This window comes from Anas acuta, chromosome 16 (assembly GCF_963932015.1).
Source record: "Anas acuta chromosome 16, bAnaAcu1.1, whole genome shotgun sequence".
NCBI lineage: Eukaryota > Metazoa > Chordata > Aves > Anseriformes > Anatidae > Anas > Anas acuta.
Genome location: NC_088994.1, coordinates 14,638,451 through 14,664,030, shown reverse-complemented (window position 1 = coordinate 14,664,030; position 25,580 = coordinate 14,638,451). Strand labels below are relative to the sequence as shown.

At 45.6% G+C, this 25,580-nt stretch overlaps 1 protein-coding gene across 1 annotated transcript; it reads left to right on the top strand.

Moving 5' to 3' along the window:
* Positions 1 to 3,811: 3,811 nt before the first annotated feature.
* CHRNA4 (cholinergic receptor nicotinic alpha 4 subunit) lies at positions 3,812 to 25,144 on the top strand. The gene is made up of 6 exons (XM_068700810.1): positions 3,812 to 4,389; positions 5,642 to 5,793; positions 9,406 to 9,450; positions 9,542 to 9,651; positions 17,256 to 18,636; positions 24,196 to 25,144. Exons 1-6 carry the CDS (start codon positions 4,329 to 4,331, stop codon positions 24,319 to 24,321), a joined length of 1,875 nt encoding a protein of 624 aa, XP_068556911.1. The 5' UTR covers positions 3,812 to 4,328; the 3' UTR covers positions 24,322 to 25,144.
* Positions 25,145 to 25,580: the final 436 nt, after the last annotated feature.

Here is a 25,580-nt window from a genome sequence, read left to right as displayed (position 1 = left end):
AAGAAAACTGGGAGAAGCCTGAGCTTCATAACCCTATTAAATGCATTGGAAATAGACATCACTACGCTTGCTTTTTCTCTGTTGTTTTTGCTCCCATGCAGGTGTCTTAGCTTGCCTGCATGGCCAAAAGTCTGCTATGCGGTAAACATGTTTGATTTAGTTCAAAATGTCTTTCAAAGTCTTCTGGCACTTCATAGCGAATCTGAAATAAATCTGGATAAATCAGAGTCACTCCTGTGAGGCCAGCAGTACCTTGCAGATTTCCCCAGAGGCAGATTGAGCCTATTCTTCTGAGAAACAGCTTCGCACGTCTCTCTGCTCTGCTCATTTCAGTGTGCAGTTCACTGAAAAAGAAAGATCTCTTGCCCTTTTAGTGTTGAGTTTCTTTCAACTGCTTTTGTTTCAGCTGAAGCCTGTGTTTGATGACAAGCCAGTAAGGAAAGGGAGAGAAATCTTCTTTATTGAAGAAATGGAGACAAGGCAAATAATTCATATCAGCTTTGAATACAAAGGTGATATTTCTCAAGCATCCCATTAACTGGCTTCATCCGCTGTGTGAAGCTCAAACAAACAGGGAAGGGATAAGGAGGTATTTATTATTATTATTAAATCTCTGAACATTTAAACAAGCAGATGACATTTTACAAAATGAACAGAGGCCAAGGGTTTGCCCTGGGGAGCTGACAGTAACATCCAAGGGAGACTGGGCACATTCAAAGCAAACAGCTAGTCCTAGGATTCCCTGTTCATGCCCCTGTTCCTAGGGCAGTTGAAATTTTACTGTATTAAACCAGTGATGGCAGGAGGGGGGTCTCAGGCACAGTTTATAGGCAAATACCCAACTCACAGGGACCTCCAGCCCCCACCCTTCAGTGCATTTTACAGGTTAAAAATAGTTTTAGAAAGTATTAAAAGGAGGGAGATATTTACAGGACTGTAGATAACAAGCTAGTGGATTCAAGAGTTACTGAGTCCTTGCAAATTTATAGAATTCTACAAAATGACCCCAAACGCTTGAGCTCAAGTGTCTGTTACTGGTTTGTCCTTATTCCAAGGACAAGTCTGAGATTTCATTGAAAACTTTGGGGGAAACACTGCCTTAATTATGGTTAGTGAAGTCTGCAGTCTTCAGTGGCTGGGATGTTTTTGTGAACATCTGGATTACCCAAATTGCCCACATCTTTGTCAGACAAAGGAAGATAATAATAATGAGGAGGCTCAGAGCTGGGTGCCTGGGAATCAGGCTGGAGTTACAGCTTTCTCCCACACTAAAAAATCATTAAAACCCTTAAATGGCATCTTTTGTCCAAGTCAGACTGAGTCCCTTGCACGAGTACCAGTGGAAAACATTGCCTTCCAACTACATACAGGAGCTGATGGAAATTTTGTTATGGCCCAATGATGCAGAAAGAAACCAGCAGTGAGATTTAACAAGGTCACTTCAAGGCACAGAAACCTCTGTAAAATATGTTCTTCCTCCACATCATATAAAAGCAGAGCCAGGGAGGTGAGGGATAAACCTTTCATTTATTGGAAATGGTGATTTATGATTAATTTCCAAAAGAAGAAAACTCTTTTTTAATCAAAATTATTTATAGGGTTAATCTAAAGGTGGTATTTGCTAGCCAGCTTCCTTACACACCAGCACAGAAAACGAGGGAAGGAGAAGACGGATGGGGTATGTCCATGGGATTTGAATCAGTTCTGTGCAAGAAGGCCTGTAGTCAAGGATACTCATATTATTTATGGCCAAGATTTTCAAAAGGGAAAAACTCATCTTGGATCCCTTGGGCTCGGTCGTCCAACGTGTGACCTGTGCAGAGGACCAGCCCCTTGAAGAATGGCTTTTGCAAATCCCATCTCCCACTGTGCCCCTTTGGGAACTTCTAAGACTTGCCTTTTCTGGTGCTTGTTGTTGGAACTAGAAGGGCTGAAAACAAGGGCACAGGACATGGTTTAGTGATGGGACTGGGAAGGTCAGGGTGATGGTTGGACTTGATGATCCTGAAGGTCTCTCCCACCTAGATGATTCTGTGATCCTGTGATTTCACCATTTAATGCTGCTGGCACGGGGTTGGACCCAGAGAGTAGCAGAGGAGCGCGGAAACTCAGGTGACATCTCTCTCCCTCCAGCTTTCATAGAGCAAAGGGGTGTAAGGGAATGGGTTTTCCTGGTACTGCGTGGCTGTCTGGGAATCTGTGGTCACCCTGTGCCTCAGCCTACACCTCCTCCAGGCAGGCTCACTGCCGTTTCAAGCACCAACAACAATATTTTGGTTGAGAAATGGTCAAGGAGCCAGGGAAGACTTCTCTCCACTACCCAAACCCTGGAGCCATGGCACGGTGCATTCAGAGCTTGGGAAGCCACAACCTCCAGGTCGTCTTCTGCCCCTACCCACATCCCTAAGGACTGATCCCGCTGCAGAAAGCCCGTGGTGTTGGCAGGAGGGCTCCACACTTGCTCTGTCTGCAGCCCTAGGGAGCTGCTGCAGACACAGGGCGATGCCACTGCACTGACACGCGATGCTCGAGGCGACCTGCAGCATACAACAGGAGATTGAGCGACCCTGTTCTTACCCCGGGGAAGAGTGAGCGCCCATCTGCTCCCCCAGTGATGGATGGGGCAAAGGGGTGCTCAGTGCCACGCAGGAGCTGGCTGTCAGGATGCAACCTGCAGGGCAACTTGAAGCTCATTTGGTCTCGCATCTGCTGCTTATCGAATTAACGCTGGATGGTTCCCTGGAACGAGGGCTGTGGGTTTTGATGCCACGTCACCGGTGCTCAGGTGCTGCAGTGAGGGGCAGGCCACCAAAAGGAAGGAAAGAAAACTATGCAGGAGTCTACGCACCCAGCAGAAAAAAAAAATGGTGGGGTTTTCTCATCCCAAAAGGCTGACAACTGTTGAGGTAAAGATGGGATAAGAAGGAACAAAAAAAAATGAGATTGGTGCTATGTTGCTATTATTTATAATATCCCTACAGACTTAATTTCTCCTGTTGCTTTAATCCTCCCCACTTTCAGCCAGCAATCTGTTATATTGGAAGACACTTGAGATGCTTTCAGAGTAGGGAAATTATTATACATAAAATATGTAGCTCGTATCATTAGAACAGACTTTGATTAATTTTGCAGCTGGCAAAATTACCCCTGCCTGAAAAAAGAAATCCATTTACTGCCCGTGTGGAAGTAATTGTGTTAATATCAAAGCTGGTTTTAAAATGAAATGAAGAGGGCTCCACTCCGTGCCTTCCGTGCGAGGAATCAGGGCTGCACAATGAAGGGCTGAGTGCTAGTTCCTTGCCAACACTTTCCTCCACAGAAAGTCTTCAAGACTTTAGCAGGGTTATTTGTGGTATATTTAAGGTACAGTCACATATACAGATAAATTAATGTAAGCTCCTGCCTCAGCCTCACCTTTGATTTGCATGTTGTTTCTGGGCAAAGACTAATGTTTGTATTTTTGCTCTGTCTTTGTCCAGCACCAAGCACAGCAGAGACCCACGGGCAGGTTCTTTGGGCTCAATAACTGTCGACAGCAAAGCTACATGGAGAGCCAGAAATACCTATCAGGCTAATTACCTTGTTAATATACAAGAGAAATTTTGAAAGGCACTTGGGCAAAATTAAATGAATAGCTATTATTAATTAAGAACTGTTTGGGGTTCAGGTGCTGTAAAGATCCCAGATGGCCCCACGTCCACCGCTTCTGGCTGCAGCTGGGGTCTGGATCTCCCTTTTTATTTCTCATGCCGAAAGTTTTCCCTCCCTGCAGCCCGTTTGCTGGAGTGCCCAGACTCCCTCCTCCTCCTCGGCAGGAGGTGGGCAGGTCTAAGCACATTAAATCTACAAACACATCGTGCTCCTTCGTTGCTTCATCGAGAGCCGGCGTTGGCATTGGTGGTCCATCAGCAGCAAAATCTGAGTGAAGGCTGCCGAAAGGGCTGGGGGAAGGGAGAAAGCAGCAGCAGCAGCAACAGCAATGAGCAAACGGAGCAGCCAAAGCGCCCTGTAGCAGAGGGGAGAGGAGAGCCCAGGCAGGCTGAGCATTTCGTGCTTCTTTACGGGAGCTCGCTGCAGCCCTCACGCATCCCTTGCGAGCACGTGTCCATCTGCATCCCGGGGAAGAGCGTCTTTCTAGGAGGGAGAGCTGGAAATCAGGCAGAAGAGAATGGGAAGGATGTAAAACAGCTATTCCTGCCTCCCGGAGAGAGGTGAGAGAGGGAGAGAAAGGAGTTCAGGGGGATGAAGCTGGAGGATCCAGAGACTGGGAGAGGAAAAGTTGCCCTGACGGGAGCCTCTGCGTGCTAGAGCCTGAGCTCTGCTCCACAATGGGATTTCTTGTGGCTAAGGGAAACCTCCTCCTCCTGCTGTGTGCCAGCACCTTCCCCGGTAAGTTTGAGAGGCTTTTCTTCCCCTGCTCTGCTCTTTAGCTCTTTTCTCCCTCAGCCCTCTCAAAGGCATGCTGCAAAGCCCGGTCCCTTTCAGCGAGGAATTTCCCCCTCTCCTGCATCCCCCTGCCCCGTCGTAGCAGTTCGCCTAAAAATATTGCTCTGCTGAGCGGTGCTTGGCTTTTATTTTCTGCTCTTTGCCTGAACAGATGGGAAAAGGGTTAAAGCTCAGTGTGGAAGGGGACGGGGGGAGGACACAGAGGGGCTCAGCCTCTGCTTCTTGCCTGGGCTTTTCTCCCTGGGTGAAGTGTGTTAATGTGTCTTGGGGCGATAGCTGTGGCTGGGGAGAGCGCAGCCAGCTCTCAGTTAATGCTTCCCTTTGTATAATCCAGGGCAGGCTAAAGACTAAGTAGGAGCCATATTCCACGAGGGACATGGGGAGAGATCCCACTCCCTCTCCCCTCCGTCCTTGGTGGAGGCTGCGTGTGCACGCATCGTGCAGAGGGTCACAGCCCCCAGAAGAAGGGAGGATTTCGTTTTTACTAACCAGCAGGCACCACTGACAGCTCCTGTAGTGAACGTGCACGGCCAGGGCTGTTCCTTGCAGCATCCAACTTTTAAAGTATTATTGAAGGAAACTGTGCTCGTGTGCAATTTGTGCTCTCCCCCTTCCTCTTCCTTCACCCACTGCTTTTGTGAAATACCAGCTATGAAGCTCAGTTTGAAGAGCTGAATTTCAGCCTCTCCTTTATTTTATTTTTTTTTTTTTTTGATGCATTGGATGCCAGTTTTCACGTGTAAATCTGTTCCAAGGTCCCTACCCCCCAGCAGTGTTTGACTGACAAGGCTGCTTTCTCCTTTTTGTCTTACCCTCCACGTATTCCCCTTTACTGCTTGCAGATTTCACTACCAGAAGCTTAACACAAAGTGGCCGGAAAAACTAAAGCAGCTTCAGGGGAAAATGGCCCGTGTGGTGGTTTTAAAATCATTTTAGTGATGCCCCACAGGATTTAGCCATGGTGGGTGAATGGAGGGAGAAATATATGGCAATGTCTTGGGGAACAGGCAGGCAGGTCCCCACGATGGCATCACCCTCCTGTGTGTCCCGACTTGGGGACATCCCCGGGGTCCTTGCAGGAGGAGGCTCTGCTCCCTGCTGTGACTGGGGGTGGGCTGGGGGGATCCTGCACCTCACCCTGGGGTGCACAGCAGCTCCCGTGCCTCACCCTGCCCTGCCCATGCCATCCCCGCAGCCTTTGGCCACGTGGAAACCCGCGCCCACGCGGAGGAGCGTCTCCTGAAGAAACTCTTCTCCGGGTATAACAAGTGGTCCCGCCCCGTCGCCAACATTTCTGATGTGGTCCTGGTTCGCTTCGGCTTGTCCATTGCCCAGCTCATCGATGTTGTAAGTGCAATCCGTTCGTGCAAGGAGCAGACAGGATTAGCTGGGTCGGGGTTCAGAGGGGATGCTCCAGGTGCATGTGGGTTTTGCTGGTTCAGGGTCAGGTTGGGAAGCCTGTGCTTTCGACAGAAAAGTTACCACACAGACAGCTCTGAGACTTCTGAGAGTAGCTGGTCATCAAACTGGATCCTTTGTTCTTCATTGACTGTAGCCAAAATCCCAAATTCCTTACCAAAACCAGTAGGACTGATCACAGCAGAGCAGCGGAGCTGCTGGTAGAAATGCCAGAGGGTCCTGGCTAAGGAAAAAACAAACAGCTAGTATAGAATTTAAACAATAATTGTTAACACTAATTGACATGAGCTGAGAGGAACGGTACTTTATAAATCTCTGGCAGATAGCTGGCCTGAGGAGCTTTCTGCAAATGCAAGTTTTGAGGGTTGTTAGCTGCTCTGACAGATACTTACAACAATTATTCCTGAATGTTTGCTTAAAGAGAAGTCACACGTGCAAATGGTGTGTGCTGTGTACAAAACAGTGTGGTCTGCACTCTGAGCTGATATGTACTGAAACAGTATTTAAAGGATTAATCTCTAACAGTGTGTTGGGATCAAGTGTCATAAACAGAGGCGATCCCTGCAGGACGAGGGAAGCACACACACACACATCCAGCTGTGCACATCTTGCTCCTGAGTGCTTCTCTCAGTCCCTGTCTGGCACAATTCTGTTGGTGCCCTTGCACATCTCTTGCACAGGTGTTGGTCATGCCTTCAGAGGCTCTCTCTGTCACTTTTTACTGTATTCCTGTGGCAGATGAAAAGGCGGTGATAAAGGAAAGTATGATGGAAATGAAGGGCATTGCTGGTGCAGGCTGATCACAGCAGGTGACTCTCTACACTTTGCCTTTTGAGATAAGAGTCGTGAAACTGGAGGAAAAAAAAAACTTTTAGAAGTTCTCTTAAAGAAGATGAGATTACATAGTATCTACATCTCATCCATGGATGGCTGAAATGGCCAAGGCAATAAACAGAAATTATAAATCATCCTCAACATCTTTTCCATACTTAGTGCTGCTGCAGCCTGCCCATTTCCTCCTGGCCACAGGAGCCCTCCTGAGACAGTCAAAGCCTCTTTCTCAATGGTGTGGCATTACGACCTTCATTCTCAATGACTCCCAAAATATTCAGGCTGAATACTGTCATTGGTCCATAGAGCCTTTCAGCGTTGTAGTTTTATGGGAAAAACAGACAGATTTTTACAGGGGAAAGAAGAACTTGACGCTGCTACACCGCTATGAGAACCAGTCCAAACACAACAGGCAGCCAAGTAATAGAGCAAGTGATGAATGAAAAATGCAGCAAGCCCCTGTCTGCAGAGCTTTAGACCTTAGATGCAGAAGAAATGCAGCTAAGGAGGTGCAGGAGGTGGGAAATCAAGCCACCAGTTGCTGGAGAGCTGCGTGTCCTCATGCCCAAGACACCAGCTCCCAGCTCTGCAGCACAGAAAGGGCCCTGTGGTCCTCCCCTCCCTTACGTCAGCCTGAGGGATCCGGAGCTGTTTGCAGTTGCTAATGTTGAAGTTCAGTTCTCATCTGAATAATTGATAAGGGTGAAGATGAGACATTAGTGACTGTAAAGGCATGAGAGAGGCTTTCCATTATGCAGCTGCAGAATCGTGGAGGGGTGGGATCGATACACCTGCTTCGTGGTGCTTTTCCCAGCCTACCGGAGGAGAATTAATCTTCTTAAAATCATGTCAGTGGTTAGAAGGGCAACCAGCAGGCAGGCTTGTGCCAGGGCTGCCGAGAGGAGAGGTCTCATCCCCTCTGATGTTGGGGACAAGTGACACCACCTCAGCACTTTGGCTGTCTGTGCCCCTTCCCAGCAGCGACAGTTCTGGTGCAAACCCTGGTGCAATTGTTAGACCCAGAGTGCAGCTCCCAACAAGAAGAAGTCTGAAAGAGAAATCAGAGCTGTATTCAAATGCCAGCTCCTGCTGACAAGAGCTGGGATGGGAACAAAAATCGATGTGAAACTTGACAGCCCCACATGTCCTCAGCTCACCCCATGGCGCTGGGGGTTTTCTGAGATGAGGTGGTAGGGGATCGAGCATGTGTCTGGGAGAAACCACTGAAAAACACACCTGAGCTCCTCAGATCATGCCCCTGTGGGGCTTTGTGTGCTGTGTTCACCTTGAGGAAAGAGGCCAGGCTGTGCAGCTCCACCATGACTGAACCCTGCAACCCCCTGGAAGAGGAACCCACAGGACTAGAGCCACCTTTTGCTGGGGTCAGGATGGCAGAGCCCTTGGGTGCAGTCTGGAGGTGGAAAAAAAGGGAATTGCCACAGGGATCAGCACTCAGCCAGTAACAGGTAGCACCTATGAGACTGGGATTCCCAGTGCAAGAAATGTGGTGGAGACCCTTGGGCACCTGGCTCGCAGTGCTAGGAGAAACAGCAGGGCACGGCAGCCCGCACAAGTGCCAATCCTGATCTCCCACCCAAGGAAGTAGCTGGATTTTTTCCTTTATTTGTTGCTCACTTGAATGTTTTTTGTATTCCTCTTTCCTCCACATGCTCCTGGTCCCCAATCCCTGGATGAGGGTATCTCCAGTTGGGGTTTGCCCTTGGTGCCATAACCGCGGTGAGGAGGCTCAGAGAGGGGGAGGCACAGCCCCGTGAATCTCCCAGCTTTTAGTGTTCAAATTAATCCTGAACTGGCACAAGAGCAAGGTTAATGATGAGCAGCTTGCTTCCAAATGAGCCCTGTCAACTGAGCTGGTCTTGTTGCCAGAACAAAGAGAGAGAAAAGAAACAAACACACAAATAAGCTCTGAGCTCTCGGACTAAACTCTGCCCCACATAATTCATCCTGGTTATTTACACAGGGTTTGTAACTTGTGTGCAAGGCAAGAAGCAAATAATAATTCTACTATGGTGCTGCCAGCATTGTGTCTGCCTTACGCTATTTAAAAGTGTATTTGTAGTTCCACCTTCTCATTGTATTTCTATTTAAAGGTGGGAAAAAGCCTACAAACTGACAGCATGGGTGTACACCAGGCTGTCCAAGGGTTATGTGTCAGCAGAGTAGCTCAGTTTTCTTCACAAACTTCAATCCATGGTGCTCTAAGTTCATGTTTTGTAGAAGAAGAAACGCCACTGAGCTTCATGTTTCCAGAGCTGTGCTCACTGATAATGTTACACAGAAATCCTAAGCACTACTTGCCAATGAAACCAAGAATTGTAAGTCATGCACACATGACTGAAGATAAAAATGCCCAGCATCCTCTTCCGTCAGTGCTCAGGACACAGCCTCTACCTGTCCTCGTCATCCTAGGCTAAACCCATCAGCACCCAGGAAAATCCCAGTAAATTCAAGTCAGTCTGCTCGCAAGAATGCTCTGGTGCAGGCTCAGCTGTTCAGTGGTATCAGACAGCTGTGCCCTGTCCTGTGTTAAATGACAGAAACATCTGCTCTTTATTTCCAAGGTGGAACTTATATGTATTGCAGAGGTGATTTAGAATTACAGAAATGAAGTACAATTAAGAGAAACGTAATGAGTTCCTTGGGACACTTCCCCTGCTCCTGTAACTGATATCTGATCTTGCATTTCAGGATGAGAAGAACCAAATGATGACCACGAACGTGTGGGTGAAGCAGGTGGGTGCACCAAAATACGTGCTTTTCCATGTTCCATTTCAGTTTTTCAATCTGAGCTCTCCCAGGTTTGTAACCACCCTGTTTTTGGCAGGAGTGGCATGACTACAAGCTGCGCTGGGACCCCCAGGAATATGAAAATGTCACATCCATCCGAATCCCCTCGGAGCTCATCTGGAGGCCGGACATTGTCCTCTACAACAAGTGAGTGTGAGCGCTGTGGCCAGAAGGCAAACCCATCCTTGCAAATTTTCTTTGTCCATGGCATCAAGGAGCTTCTTCCAATTGTCCATCCTTATTTAATTCTCTTTGGTCGAGGTCTATGTTGAGTCTCATAATATCTGTCCTACATTCTCACTTTATCTGTCCCAGATGTGCCGTAAATACCATGACTAACATTCATCACAAGGGCTTTGTTCTCCTAATGATGCTTTCTCTAACAGTGAGTTATGTGGGGGATGCCAGGTACTGTTTTCTCTTCACATGTTGGAGAGACAATTAATCTGGATAGGAGCTTTCAGTCCCTTTCAGCTTCATTTCACCAAAGAACTCTCCCCTCATTCATCACCAGCAACTGGAAAAGCCAATTACCAAGACGGGCTTAAATAAGGCAAATATGCCCAAAAAATGTCAGACTTGCATGTCTACAATACAGGTTTCAGGTCAGCCCAATGCAATTCTAGAATTATTCCTAAATAGGTATTTTCTCCTGGTCCCAAATGCTTGAAATCTCTCTCTCGTATGGACACCTTGCAGGGAGCAAGTGGTCATTTTCTTTCTTTCTTTTGCAGCCTGCTGATATTCTTAGAAAGAGTGTCCAAGTGCCAGGACTGATTTCACCTTTGCTTATCACAGCAGAGTTCTCCATCTCCTAGGGTGCAGGATACCCCAGGCTGCCTCCCCGCATGGGCTCCAGCGAAAACACTTGCTGCGAGCATCAAATAAACCAATTTTTGTACATGGCTAACACACAGAGAAAAAGCTCAGAACAGAAGCCAGGCTCATTTCTAATAAACAGTTGCCTGGTTCTGATATAAGTTTGCTTTTGTTTCAAATAAATAAATAAATAATAAAAAAACCCAAGCACTGAAGGAGAAATCTGTCTGGGGTATTGCAAGCTTTGGAGACTAGTGAAATTGTTATCTTTCCCGTTAGCTTGCCTCTGATCCTTAGTGGTGTGGTAATTGCAAAACTTTTGGAAATCACTAGAGATTAGACCACTGGAAATTACTAGTTCCTAGTCACTTGGACCTTCCTGTCCTACAGGAACAAATGCAAATATGGTATGAAAATTGCCTCATGTTGCAGCCAAGAAAGGTGTTCACAGTTACCAATGGAAAAAAAAAAAAAAAAAAAAAAAAAAAAAAAGGAAAAAAAAGGCTTTCTCCTTCTCATTGTCTAATTATTGACAATTATATAGATTAACAAATCTCCTTGTCTTTGGGACCTTCATGGTCCCTACCCCCTTGGCTCAGCATGCTCACTGTGGCTGACGGAGCATGGGCCATGCAAGGGATGCCCTAGCACTAAAGAAGGAAACCTCAGCATCCTGCTGCATTCCCATGGTAGGTAGCAAGTCGATGTAGTGCCCCAGACACCTAAACTGAGGCTACAACTCTCCCTTTATCCATACTTATCATCAATAACCATGCATTCTCCCGATGCTTGTCATGAGTCTATCATACATTTTTAATTGCTTTCTTTATCCATGAATTAAACATGGCTGTAGACGCCAACCACTCGCCAGTCAGTAATGGTTTTCCATTAATTCTGTAGCTCTTTACTGCTATATTTGCCCATGCTCTTTCATATAGTGTCAAATACGTCTCATGTAGCCTGCTTTCTGCCCTGGATGTACTTTTCTATCTGGCTTCTTACCAAACACATCTGAAGCTGCAGTCATCATCTTAGTTGCACTACTTTGATGACTGGCTTTCACAGTTTTTAGGGGTTGCAGGGCGAGGGCAAGGCAGGGCAAACGTGGTGCAGGCAAGGCTAAACACGTAGCCTGAGGGGACACCAGGATGAGATTCTTCTGCATGGCGCCTCACCAACTGCTTAACCCCACCATGCTTCTCTTTTTTATGTTTCTCATTTCAGCTAGAAATGTTTCAGGAAGGAAGGTTTTGCAAAGATAGTGAATAGTCATGGGTAATACAGATGAGGCTTTCCTCACATATTTTATGTATTGTTTAGAGGCAATTTAAAGTCATACAGATAATTCTGTATGACTAACACCAACAGAAATGTCTGCATGGACCCTGGTGGAAGAGAGAGAGTAAGAGAGAGAGTGGCCACACTGGCCTTTTGTACTCTTCAAGCTTTTTAATGTGAGTTATTAACTGTTTGCCACATACTCTGGCAGAACTATGATGTTTCTGTTTGGGATGATATCCTTTGGAAAAGAGATTTTCTGGACAGGAGATTACATGAATGCCTCTCCTGTTTCCATGTGGGCGAATATATAGAAATGGAGAAGTTTAAATTGATTTGAGATTTACATTGTTAGGGAAATCTAACCCCTTGTTGTGAATTATTCTCATATCTAAGCTCATTATTATCAAAAACTTCCATTTATCCACTCTGGAGGCTCAAATTAAATCAGTAAACTCAGCCGGTTTGGCCTAGAGAGTGTATGTAGTTGTCAACATTCATAAGGAATCTAAAACCAAATTAATATCCTACAGGGAAATTAATATGCTGTTGGGTTTTCAGGCTTGATAAGACAAGTTCCAAGACTCTGTAAATAGTCTCTACTAGATGTGACAAAACATATGTATAACAGAGGAATATGAGTTAATAGTGAAATGACAAAGCCTCTCTTCTTCTCTGCCAAGAAGGCCAGCTGTTCTCTGTCTGAGGCTGTAAAGGCTCTTCAGACGCCACCAAATCATTTACAAATTGATTATCTAATCTTCTGCATCGACTTTGTTTCCCATTCATGAACGGACTTTAAATACACTTCAGTTTTTCTGTGTATGTTTGAAGTAAAAAAATATTTTGGGGGGTCTAACCAGCCCTTGGGGCTGCATTTTGATTTTTCCAGTGCTCTGCCATTGTACATCATTGAAACTTCAGAGTAGAAAACCCAGAAACAGGTTTGCAGCCAGTGGTCCAGCTGCTAAAGAGGAATGTAAGAACATGTCCTTGAACCTAATGGGTAGACAGAGAACTTGAAATGTGAGCTTTACTGGCTAACTTTCAAGTAGATACACAGGATAGCATTGTAATGTTTCTTTTCTCAACCCTGGTGATTGTAAAACCTGGGAAAAGGTTATTGGAAACATTCAGACCTCATCATTTACTTTTTCTCAATACTTTCTGGTGTTAGCTGTTCCAAAAAGAAAATCCCTGCCTTAGTCTCCATAGTCACAAAAAAAAAAAAAAAAAAAAAAAAAAAAAAAAAAAAAAAAAAAAAGAGAGAGAGAGAGAGACAGGATCATGCATGATGTGAATGCAAATAAATATTTCAATAATTAAGAGGAGGAAATATCTTGAGGAACTCACCCAGTGATAATATGGACAAAAAGGATTACAGTACCGGGTTAGAAGTTCATCTGGCAGGCGGCTTTTGAAAATCATGAGAAAGCAAAGAGTTCTTTGAACTACTCTGTAGTGGCTTGTTCTTTTGAACTGTACTATGATGTTTGCAACTAGTGAGGCTTATGGAGTAACACTGGCTTCCTGACTCATCTCAAAGCTGTTTGAAAGAAAAATGCCAAAAAGTGCCCTAGACTAACCTTACAAATGTTGGAAACATTCTTGATATTTTTCTTCATTTGTGTGCATGCTTGCCCAGATCTTGTCATTTTGCACCAGATTGTACTTATAATAGGCCCATAATTGCTGCTTCACACTTAAGCTTTCCTGATTCTCCTGGGAATTTGAAATATTTTTAGAGAGGAATTATCTCTGTAGATGTCTTTGAGATTTGCCACCAAGCTCTTTCCTGTAATACAGGAACTGATAGAAATCTCCGAGAGGAGCCTCTCTCATGGGCTGTTGCTGATTTAGCATCTGAGGCTTTCTTCTGTCATAACGTTCAGGATGGAGCCAGAGTTTTACCTCCAAAATACTGATAAGGATGCTTGGCAAAGGGAATATTGGAAGCAAAAGCACATCTTACAGCCTTCTGAGAAACTTGAGCCTATTTCATCAGTGTAGCACAACCACTTCTGGGACAGATGCTAATTTACTGAGGAATTATTGAAATTTCTGTTACCAATGATTTCTCAACACCTGAGGCAAGCAAATGTTGGGATGAGACCTGCAGAAGTTGGCATCGGTGCACAGACACCTCCATCTATGCACCCAAGACCTGCATTGACACATCTGCTTTGTACTTAAGGTGCCAAGAGCCTGGATATATTCAAAATCCAACAGGACAAGGTCCTGAGCACACTCTTGTAGCCGACCCTGCTTTGATGAGGGAATTTGATCTTCTCCAGAGGCTCTTACCAACCTGTGAGTTCAGAGCAATCATTTTGCTAGTGAAAAATAATTGCTGAACATTCAAAAATTCTTTCATTTGCCTTTGGAGCATTTTAATCTGAACCTTACAGATGCATCTGCTTAATATCTACAAAAAGGGTGCAGAGTTGATATTTTAATGGGGTCTTGAAACCCCTTTTTTTCTCGGTTACTGTTGTTGGATGAAAAATGCTTTAAATGAGGACATTCTAGCTATAGCCATACATGGATATAGCTAATTTTCAAGCTTTTAAAGCTCTGTTTGGATTTAAATTGTATCATCAGAAATTAAAATAAATGTGTGCCTCATTTACATGCATTCTGAAAACATTTAATTTCGTGAGACGATGTTTCTCCCAAATGCAGGGAAAATAGAAACTGGCAAAAAAATCTCCATCAGCAGAGCTTTTTAATGAAATGCGGTTGATGGCTGCCAGTAAAACAAAACCATCCTTGAACCCTTAGAAACTCAGAAGATTTTAAAAGAGCAGCCTTTATTCCAGAAAGGAGGAATCAAAGGCTGCAGAACACAGCAGCACCATTTCCATCAGAAAAGGAACAAGCAACTCTCTTCTCTGTATTGGTGTGCGCTGTTGTATTTGACACGAAAATTCAAGAGCTCCAGCACTTTATTACTGACAGATTTTTTTCAAGCTGTCAGGTCAGGGTAAATGGGAGAGCCTGACTATCTTAATTCTCAAGTTCTTGTTGTGATGTGTACCTTGCGCTCGCTCCTGCTTCCAAATGGCTTTTCATGACAACAGTCACAACACAGTGGTGTAGACTAAAGGAGGAAAATGTGCTACCTCTATAAAGGATTGACTGGAGATTTTCCCTGCAGATCTCCCACCTACCTGTCTAAGGAATCACTCACGTTATGCAGTGAAAGTCGGCACAGCTTGGCCAAGAACGGTGCAGCAAAGCTTTCCAAAAGAAAAGAGGGTTTCCCCCATCTCATAAGTGCAGATTTCATTTACAGATAGTTTTCTCAGCTTGATACCTTGGAGAGATTGAGGAAAGGCTTTGGGAGACTGTCAACAGATGGGTGACCTTGTTTGCTCCTTCTCTCACATCAAGGTAAGCAGAATGAGAAGCCTGCATCGGCAGCACGCCAGCAGGCACAGCTCCCAACTCAGTAAGCATATGCTTGAAGGTCCAGCGTGGGTGGCAAGTCTGGGAAAATAGGCAAATATATATATATATATATATATATATATAAACACAAGGGGTTAAGACAACTGCTAACACCACCTTTGCACAATATAGCTGGCTTGGATGCCCTCTATCCACAGCAGCTTCTTAAAAATTGCTCAGGTATCTCTATACTGAACTTCAGTGAGAAGTCCAAACATCCCCATTAAAACCCATCTGAGGTCAGGAATTACTTCACAGCCTTGTTAGGTGGCTCAGAAAAAAGCAGGAGGACTCCAGGACGTTTCATGGCCCCTCAGAGTCATTAGCTGACTCCCAGTTGCAAGGCTCTAGGGTTCATTCCCACCGTGGCACTGCAGGCAAAATCCAGCATGGACAGCAGGACCATGGTTGTCTACAACAGTGTGTGAGCTGAGGACCCAGGGTTGTTGGGCAGACAATGAAAAAAAAAAGTCTTCTTTATCGAAGAAGCAGCTCTGGTGCTGAAATAATTGGCATACAAGCTCTGCAGCATCCCTCTGGTCACAGCTATGCTGACTGAAGAGAGGCATGTGGGTAGGCACGGGAAGATGGCAAAATTGCCAGACACGACATTTGTGGGAATGAAACACAAAGTCTGTGCAAACCAGCTACACGATACCGATGGGAATTGTTATCGTTCCTGGGTGCGCTTTTAGCAAGAGGTTCATGCCCTTTTCCAACAGCCTTAAAAAGGATAAAGAGGGACCCGTGTTGTTTACCCAGCCACTTACATACTGTGTTACCTGAGAAAGAAATCATGGTGAATGTTCATTATCCCTTTGCTGTAATATAGGTCCAATTATAAACATATTGTTCCATTAATGAACAATTTAATCATGCCTCTGAGATCTCATTAAATGCTGAATTGGATTCCAAATTCCTATTGAGATTTAGAAAGAAAACCACCAAGAACAGCAAATGCTGGAGTGTCTCTTGCTGTGCATGTTTCGTGTCTCAATCTGGCTTTACAGGGCAGGCAAAACCCAGGAGGAAACTAGATGGTTTTCAGCCAGAGAAAGCAGTCCACGAGTGTAAATTAGATATGAAAAAGAAGAGTCAAGAAAGGAGCTAGGTGCATGGTACAACATATAGAATAAAAGATAATGGTGGTTTTGCCTTGACACCTTTGGGACAGCAGTCTGGGTTTGTACATATTTATAGCTCTTCTGTCAAAAAAAATATAAAATGTTAAAGCTTTAGAAAATGTTCAGTCTGAAGGTCAAAAAGCACTGGGTTCTTTTCTATTCTTTTGTTTTTCTAAAACTTGCAGCAAAAAGCAAACATTTTCTATTATAGCAGCAAGACTTGAGTTAAAAAACCTAGTTCACCATCACACAATTATTCTGGGTTTATTTTTCCATGAATTCAAGCAAACTGGAAAATTGTTTCAAGAAACAATTATCTGGGCTGTGATCCTGGGGATCAGGGGCATTTCCATCCCTGCCTGGATATTGTGTCAGACAGCTCGCTGAGGACCAGATCCTGCCAATCTTTCCCCAAATGATACAGGCTGTCCCTGAGGTCCCAGCGCCAACACCAGGACTTAGAGTTCCTTAGTCTCCCTCTTTTCTCTGTCTCTGAAGTTTCCTGATATAAAATCTTGCTTTGTTATCCATGCGTCTGATACCAGCACACAGTTCTCAGTTGAGAGTCCCTGTAAAAAGACACTGAAAATGGCAGCTCTGTCCCTGACTGGGAAATAAGAGATTATCCACTATTATTCCTATTGATACAACTTTCTTACTATTTTCCATGTAAGAGGCTGAATGATTACCCAACACTCTCATTTATAGTGGCTGTCACAATTAATTCTACCCAGCTCACAGCCACACCACCTGGTTCCTCCCACCTCCAAAGCAAAGGAAACTCAGTCCTCTCCAGGACATGTATGGGAGACCTTCGAGGAAAACTTGTGTGCATTTACCTTCAGGGTATGGTTTATGCAAGGCAAGGCATGAAATCTGTATGCAAATCCAGTGCTTGCATAAGCCAACAGAGTTCAAAAAGCACTGGGTAGGGTGGATGGATCCAGTGTTAGGGCATGATGTACATCTTGCATCTCCCATGAGTGCAGTTTTGGAAGCCAAGCACTACATATCCTATTTCTTTAGCGCTGAGAAGTCCCAGACAACCGTAGTCTCTTTTTTTCTTCTCTCTCTCCCCAGTGCTGATGGTGACTTTGCAGTCACCCACCTGACCAAGGCTCACCTCTTCTACGATGGGAGAATTAAATGGATGCCACCTGCTATCTATAAAAGCTCCTGCAGCATCGATGTTACCTTCTTCCCCTTTGACCAGCAGAACTGTACGATGAAATTTGGCTCCTGGACGTATGACAAAGCCAAGATAGACTTGGTGAGCATGCATAGCCATGTGGACCAGCTGGACTACTGGGAGAGTGGGGAATGGGTCATCATTAATGCTGTGGGCAATTACAACAGCAAGAAATATGAATGCTGCACAGAGATCTACCCCGATATAACTTACTCCTTCATTATCCGGAGGCTGCCACTCTTCTACACAATCAACCTGATCATCCCCTGCCTGCTTATCTCCTGCCTGACTGTCCTGGTCTTCTACCTGCCCTCTGAGTGTGGAGAAAAGATAACTTTGTGCATCTCCGTGCTGCTGTCCCTCACTGTGTTCCTGCTGCTCATCACGGAGATCATCCCTTCTACCTCCTTGGTCATCCCCCTGATTGGGGAGTACCTGCTCTTCACCATGATCTTTGTCACCTTGTCCATCATCATCACCGTCTTTGTGCTCAACGTGCACCATCGCTCCCCGCGCACCCACACGATGCCTGACTGGGTGAGGAGGATCTTCCTCGACATAGTCCCACGTCTCCTCTTCATGAAACGTCCCTCCACGGTGAAGGACAATTGCAAGAAGCTCATTGAATCTATGCACAAAATAACCAACTCACCGAGACTTTGGTCCGAGACCGACATGGAGCCCAACTTCACTACCTCATCTTCCCCCAGCCCCCAGAGCAACGAGCCGTCGCCCACATCTTCCTTCTGTGCCCATCTCGAGGAGCCAGCCAAACCCCAGCCTGTCTGCAAATCTCCTTCTGGGCAGTACTCCGTGCTGCACCCAGAGCCTGTACAGGTGACCTGCTCCTCTCCACAACCCTCACGCCACCTCCTGAGTGACACCCAGACCACATCCATCTCCAAAGGCAGGTCGCTGAGCGTTCAGCAGATGTACAGCCCCAACAAGGCAGAGGAAGGGAGCATCCGCTGTCGGTCCCGAAGCATCCAGTACTGTTACCTGCAGGAGGACTCTTCCCAGACCAATGGCCAGTCCAGTGCCTCGCCAGCATCCCAGCGCTGCCACCTAAACGAGGAGCAGCCCCAGCACAAGCCCCACCAGTGCAAGTGCAAGTGCAAAAAGAGCGAGGCGGCTGGCACGCCGGCTCAAGGAAGCAAGACTCACAGCAACAAAGGAGAACATCTCGTCTTGATGTCCCCAGCCCTGAAGCTGGCCGTGGAAGGGGTTCACTACATTGCAGACCACCTGCGAGCAGAAGATGCAGATTTCTCGGTGAGTATGCTCTCCTTGGGTAAGCCAAAAATCATCTGCTAAGGAAGCCCCTCTAAACACGAGGGCTATCAAAGTGTACTCAACAAGTATAATCATCATGGTTCCTGGACACATCAGCGCTATAGATATGAACAGAGAGCTTCTCCTTGGGGTCTTGGCAGGCATGTGGGCCAAGCCATGCTCTGGGCTGCTCTAGAGCAATAAGGATCTCCAGCATTAAAGAGGAGTAAAGTTGTTGTCAAGTAGGACCAGTTGTAAAAGGGAATAGTAATCCTCCCCCCAACCCTTCTCCTTTTCTGGGGTGTGTAGGAGGGGATTTAATTTGTTTTCTTTTTTAAGGGATCAAATGTAGCTAGAAAAAAAAAATAAATCCTTTGGTACTCTAAAGCCTGAACCATTTTAAAACACCTCTAATTGCAGCCAAGGATGTGATTTTAATTGAGGCCAGAGGGCACCTTGCCGAATTGGGCTCCATGCAGCAATCCTTCTACAGGGAACAGCCAGAGGAGGTGCCAGCGTAATTTGTTGTTGTCCCATTCCTGAGAACAGTATCAGTGAGTGCACTTTGGTGTTGGTTGTGACAGCGTTGCCCTAGCATCCCTGCCTTGGTAGTTCAGCAGTTCACAGCCCTGCTCTGTTCATAGGGGGTCACATCACAGCTCTGAATTATGCTTTCAGGTTTATTTTGCAGATAAAAGCCAAAAAACAAATAATGAGGTAGAGAGGAAACAGAATCCTCCCTGGAAGCCAGCTGTGCATGCTGATCTTTCCTGAGCTGGTCGGACTCTGACCTGTGCCTCCACCAAGTGGGAGATGTCTCCTGCAGGATGCTGAGTGCTGCTGACCCTGGTGAGAGGTCAGGGAACTCAGGACCTCACTGGAGCAGCCCCTTCACATTGCACTGCATAAAAACCCATACCCACAGCTACTACCTGGGAGCAGAAAGCCCTTCATCAATAGGAAGCTGCTAAGATGGAGAGAGAGAACAGAAAAGCAGTGATCTGATGGGAACGTAGCAGGCTTCCTCATAGCTAAGCCTCTGACAGACAGAGAATTCACACTCGGTTTTCTGTTCAGCATCAACTATGGTTACTGAGCCTGGGAAAGCAAATTCCCAAAATAGGCTTAGGCTGTGGGAAGAGCGTAGTAGCGTGGGGATGATGCAGGGTATGTTTAGCTCTGCATGCTGCCTTTCCTCATTAGTGGACCTCCACGGAGCAGTTGGCTCTGTCTGGAGGAAGGTGGGTGGGCAGATGGGCAGACAAACTTCACACTTACTCTCAGGGGGTAAATACAGCTACAAATAGAAGTAGAGGCTGAAAGAATTTATTTTAACGGAGACGGTGATGCACATACAAATGCCACATCCTATTACACCTCATAGCTCTGCCCCTACAATACTATGGATACAGCATGCGAGCTAATTATGGTCATAATACTGAGGGAAGCCACAAGCTTTTTCCTAAAGAAGGCATTATCTGGGTTTCTGAGAGGTATCAGGCAGCAGCAGTACCCTTTCAGCTGTTCTTACAGTTCGGTTGTCTCCAGATTTACAGTCGAAGCAAGTCGCAGTGCTTTTACGCAAGACTTCCTGGGCTTGAAGCGTGTCTTTATATTTGCATTTTTCACAGCACTGAGCATTTAGCAGCAGCAACAAAGGATTAAGTGCTGCTGTCCATTTCTGTGCTCCTTGGTGCCACAGTTTGAGAGGCCTCTGCTCTTTAATGTATTTCGCTCCACAGCATCCCTTTGAGGAAGCGGCTGTTTACCCCTTATTTTGAGGAGTGACAGCCAAACCACAGGGATGAGATGACCTGTTCAAGGTCGCAGAAGAAAATTTGTGGCAGAGAAAGGCTGTGAATCCCCTCCTTCATTACTTGACAGCCCGGCTCCCCTTTGTGGGCTAGAATATTCTGCAAGCACATTAGGACTGTGGGAATTAAACTCTGCTCTCTCCGACTGGTAATAATAACAAGTAAACCCATGGAAGTCAATTGATTTTAACTCACATATTTCCCCGTGGTGCAAATGAAAGAATAATACATCAACAATACTTCTCCTTGTGATTGATTCTCTTTCTGCTAAGCTTGTTGATATCAACAAGAACCAGGTCGATGAATATCGTGTGTTCTTTCCTTTGAATCCATCATTGCAACTTTCTTCAAAATGAAAACGGCCTCCAGAGTCTTACACCTTCTACTACTCTTGCCTCTTGAACTGAGGCAATTAACCCGAGGAGAAAGCTACTAGACATAAAAAGCAGAAGAAAAGGGGCAATTCTGTAGGCTCTAAGCAGACCTCCTGCCAGGGCAGCCTGCGAGCAAAGGCACCATGAGCACCACCAGCAGTGAGTGGGGAAGGGTCACCCTGGCATGGTTGACATCCCAAGCTCCCTGGAAGAGTGGGCTCCCTGCCACAGCTTTCTGTTCTTTCCTAGCAAATGTGGTCTGCATGATAGGCAGAGGTTGGGTTTTCAGATCTGGGAGAATAATTGTGGCCCCGACTTTTTTCCTTTTCTGTAGGAAATATGCTCTCATGGAACTGAAAATTACTGTAGGGAGTGGAGCTGATCTAATAAAATTTATTTATTAGATTATAATATAAATATAAAATTATATAATTATAATATAATAAATTATATTATTATAATATAAATATAAAATTATATTTATTTATTGAGGGGAAAAAAAAAAAAGTACTCAAAAGTTTGCTATCATCTTAAAATCAAATTGTGGCATTTCTAGCAGGGACAGAGGTCTCCAAGAAACCCCTCAGCAGACACCTCTCATGCAGCTGCAGCCCTGAGACACAGCTCGCTGCTCCTTGTGTGATATTTTTGGAGACAAGTACCTTCGCAGAATGGGAACAGAGCTTCTTTTAAACTTTCTCTTTTCTAAAGCACCATTGCCACAGGGGCAGTGTTTCTAAATTAAAAGTAAATAGCTCATTTAATTAAGTGCTTCAGCAAAGAGAAAATGGGAAATGCAAGAGGCAGTTGTTTGTTGCAAAAAGGTATCTGCAAACAGCACAAGCACAACAGCTTGCTGGGGGAAATGCAAGATGGAATTGTCCTAGCATATGATAGAAATGCCATTAGAAATTAATTGCAGGCTGAGAAGCAAAACAAGTTGCATGTCACACACAAGCCAAAATAAGCAGACACCGTCTGGAAAGCCTCATTGTCCTCGTGGCTGTGTGCGTCTCAGGGCTACTCTAATAAGAAATCTTTGAAGACAGCTTAAAAAATAAAATGGGAGATAAAATAGCTGAGGGGGAGGGAACACAGGATAATCTCACCGGTTTATTTTTAACAAAGTACAATAAAACCCCTCGGGACTGCACTAATCTGTGTTAGGGGCTCTGGCTCCTGAGGATCAGATGTCATTTGGGGGTCCCCAAGGCACCTCAACCCTTCACTCATACTCCAGGACCCAGGGCCTTATCCCACTGCTTGAACCTGTAGGGGGCTGGACCAAGAAAGAGCCACAAATTCCCTGAACTTGCAGGAATTTGGGGGTGGAGAAGTCAGCTGGTTCCTGCCCCTGATCCTTTCCCAAAAACAGTTTTGAGTGAGCCTCTTAAAAACTAATCAGAGCACAGCTCAGGAGCTGGGACGGCAGATGCTGGCAGCTGCAGAGATGCTGCCAGAGAGGCCTCTGCAGATCACGCTCCACGTGGGATGCTGGAGAGTTTGTCACAGGGAAATGCTACAGAGCTGTCACAACACAAAACAAAACCCAGACCGTTTGCTTGCCTCTCATAAATAGCATGTCTCTGTGTCCTGAGCCAAGGAGCTAGAGCAATACCGTAATCCTTAAAGGGAGTTCACAAGGCAAGTAATGAGGGAGCAGTTACAGAGCTCGCTGTTGGCATTGCTTCAGCTGAGTGCTGTCACTGTTGAGGTGCAGAGTCCTTTGCAAATACATCGGATGATTCACGACCAGTTTATGAAGGGCTCAGCAAGCCAAAACGAGGAAAATTCACATACCTTATCTGCAAAGAATACTTTTCTTAGCACAACAAATCATCACATTTGTCCCAGAAGCCAGGGCTGCGTATTCTCTCCCTCTGCCCCATCGGGATTCCACTGTACCACCCACAAGGCGTAAGATAAACTTTAGTGCTGCATCCATGACTGATGAAGAAAGGAAAGAAAGAGGTGAGTTTATAGAGTCTGTACTGTGCTCAGAGCTTGCTTGTTTGGTGCTGGCAGATCATAATATTTTAGGACTGAAGTTGCCACTATACCTGTGAAAATATAATCTCCTGCAAATGGCTATTTCAGTGACATTTGGACTGCTTCCTTTACTAAAATGATTATTCAGCATTATCAGCAAGTCCTTAACATATATATATATAAATATGTATGTGTATATATATACATATATATAAAGTCTCTTACCAAAAAAAAAAAAAAAAAAAAGTTCAAGGTTACTCACTTATTAACTGGGTTTAAAACAAACTTTGAGAATGAAAAGGCCCGCACCATTAGCATTATATTATTATTGATCTGCATTTTTCATGAGTGCTACAGCCCAATACACGCAGCAGCTTTGGGAACAGCTAAGCTCTGTTTGCTCAGACAGGTGGGCTCAGTAAAGCATCCCCAGCTGAGCACATTAGAGAGAGGCTTTGCTCTCTCCTTCTCCTTACCACCACACTCCTGATTTTCTGCAGCAACGACCACTGAAGAGGTTTGAGCTAGCTCCCGCTGAGCTGTTTTCCCTAAGGAGCAAGGCAGCCTGCCAAACTTCAGCCCAGAGCTCAAGGCGACATCAGGGCTATTAATCACCGAGTGGTACATTGTAGGGAATTATAATGGCTACAGCCGTATCAAATAAAGTTTCACCATCTAATCAGTCCTCTTCCTGGGAAAGAAATTAATAACAGCAATGGCATAAAAGAAGTTTTCATACGTATGTGGTTTCTTACTTGATGAAATATCCATTTACAACAGGTCTTGCCTGCTGGTATTAATAAGTACTAGATTTCCCCAGGGAGGAATTGTTGGAAAATCCTCCCACAGCAAGACAAAAGTGGAGAAAAAGAAGGATGAGGAAAACTGCTTCTTTTATTTGCTGGTTCATTTTCACTGCTTACTCAGCCAAATCTGTAAATCCCTTCACAGAATGCGTTTGGCTTCATTAATCTGTAAGCAAATCTGTTTACTAGCACGAAGAAACGAGCAATTCCTTTTCCTCCCTCAGCTTGGATCTCAGCCTCATTTACACACCCATTTACAGCTGTTGCTCATGGAAAATGGGATCGTGAGTGTGCAGACAAGCTGAATTATCCACAGGCATACGTCATCCCTGGGGAGCTCTGCAGAGGGTTTGCAATCGCACGAGCACACCCACGCAGCCTGGGAATGTCTCCCACGCAGGCAATAAAGCAAACCTTTGCCATTGTACATGGCCATTGTATGTAAGCGAGACCCTTCCCTCCTATCTCAGGACTTAAATTAAAATATTGCCTTCAGGAATAAAGCACTGATAATCTTTAAATGCTATTAATCTCAATTAAGCCTCAATAATTGGCCTTTCATCTCTGTCTTGCCAGGTGAAGGAAGACTGGAAGTACGTTGCCATGGTCATTGACAGGATCTTCCTCTGGATGTTCATCATTGTGTGTTTGCTGGGAACTGTCGGGCTCTTCCTCCCGCCGTGGCTGGCAGGAATGATCTAAGCACGGCCACACAAAGAAGAAAATCTATCCTGCCCTGTGGATTTTCATTCACCTGGAAAGGAGATGAGCAGAGAAATGGAGCCAGCCCTTTGAATAATTTACTGCGTGTCTGCGCATGAGTTGTTCCAGAGCACTCTGGGAACACTTTCCAAGGTCACATCGTTTTGCCGAGCCATTTTCATCTCCTCCATCTAATTTAGGGGAAAAGTTCTCATTAAAGATTGTACATAGCATGGTGGTATTCATTGGCATATACTCAGCACTGTAAGCCCACGAGCTTGCTCCCTAAAGCAGCACCAACAGAGGCTTCGTGTACCCAAAGCAGCCCCTGGCAGATCAGCTCCGCTCGTCTTCAGAGCTCTCCGCGTGCCCTGCCTCGTAGCCTTGCCCCGTCCAGCTGAATGGTTCAGGACCGCGTGTCCCTGTACGAGTCCTTTGATAAATAAAGCTCCAAATTCGGGATCCCTGTGCAGGGTGTGTGCTGTGCGTTCAGGGGTCAGCTGGCACAGGTGGATGGTGCTTTCATGGGAAATTTCTTGGATCCCAGTTCTGGGTGCTGCTGAATAGCTGGGAATCACCCTGGGCTGTGAAATCCTTACTGTAGGTAGGGAAAGTGGTTGGTGTTACACAAGAGATGGGGAAGGCACGGCAGAAATCCGGGACAGGGTGTTAGTGTAACAAAAAATGGGCTGTTCCTTGTGGAAACCTGAACAGGACAGGCACCGGCACTAAGGAATTCAGAATGGCACTTCGCAGAAATTACAGAAATTTGGGCTTTAAAGTCAGTTAGTCAGTCCGAATGTCTCATTGACTGATCAGATTTTAACCAGCCAGTTAAATAAAACAGCATAAGAAAGCCAGCAGGCATGGGCTGACTGCTGCTAACAGAGTGGCACTATTCCACCCTGCTGCTGACCTCTCCTAGCAGCTGCTTATTCTGAATTAATTTTATTTTTCAAGCCAAAAGCCCAGTGCAGCAGACCCTCTGCAGGTCCTGGTATAAATCAGAGCCTGGGGTGGGGGGCTCGTGGCACCCCAACGCGGGAGGTTGTGACACGAGGCTTGCTCACGCTCAGAGAGCTGCGCAGGCTTGGGACAGAAGCACTGGAATGGGAATAAAATGCCCTAAGGAGATTCTTTCAAACACAAGATACCGCACGCAGTACAAGCTAGAAATCAAAGCAGCCATCAAAGTGATCAGGCTGCTTGGCCTGCTGACCCCGCGTGCTTTTCTCGTGGCAGAAGCTGCAGCTGACCTC

Excerpts from the sequence above, each read along its gene's own strand:
- CHRNA4 (XM_068700810.1), top strand. The coding sequence starts at position 4,329 with ATGGGATTTCTTGTGGCTAAGGGAAACCTCCTCCTCCTGCTGTGTGCC. Across the intron at positions 5,794-9,405 it reads TTGCCCAGCTCATCGATGTT|GATGAGAAGAACCAAATGAT; the intron begins GTAAGTGCAATC and ends CTTGCATTTCAG. Across the intron at positions 9,652-17,255 it reads GACATTGTCCTCTACAACAA|TGCTGATGGTGACTTTGCAG; the intron begins GTGAGTGTGAGC and ends CTCTCTCCCCAG.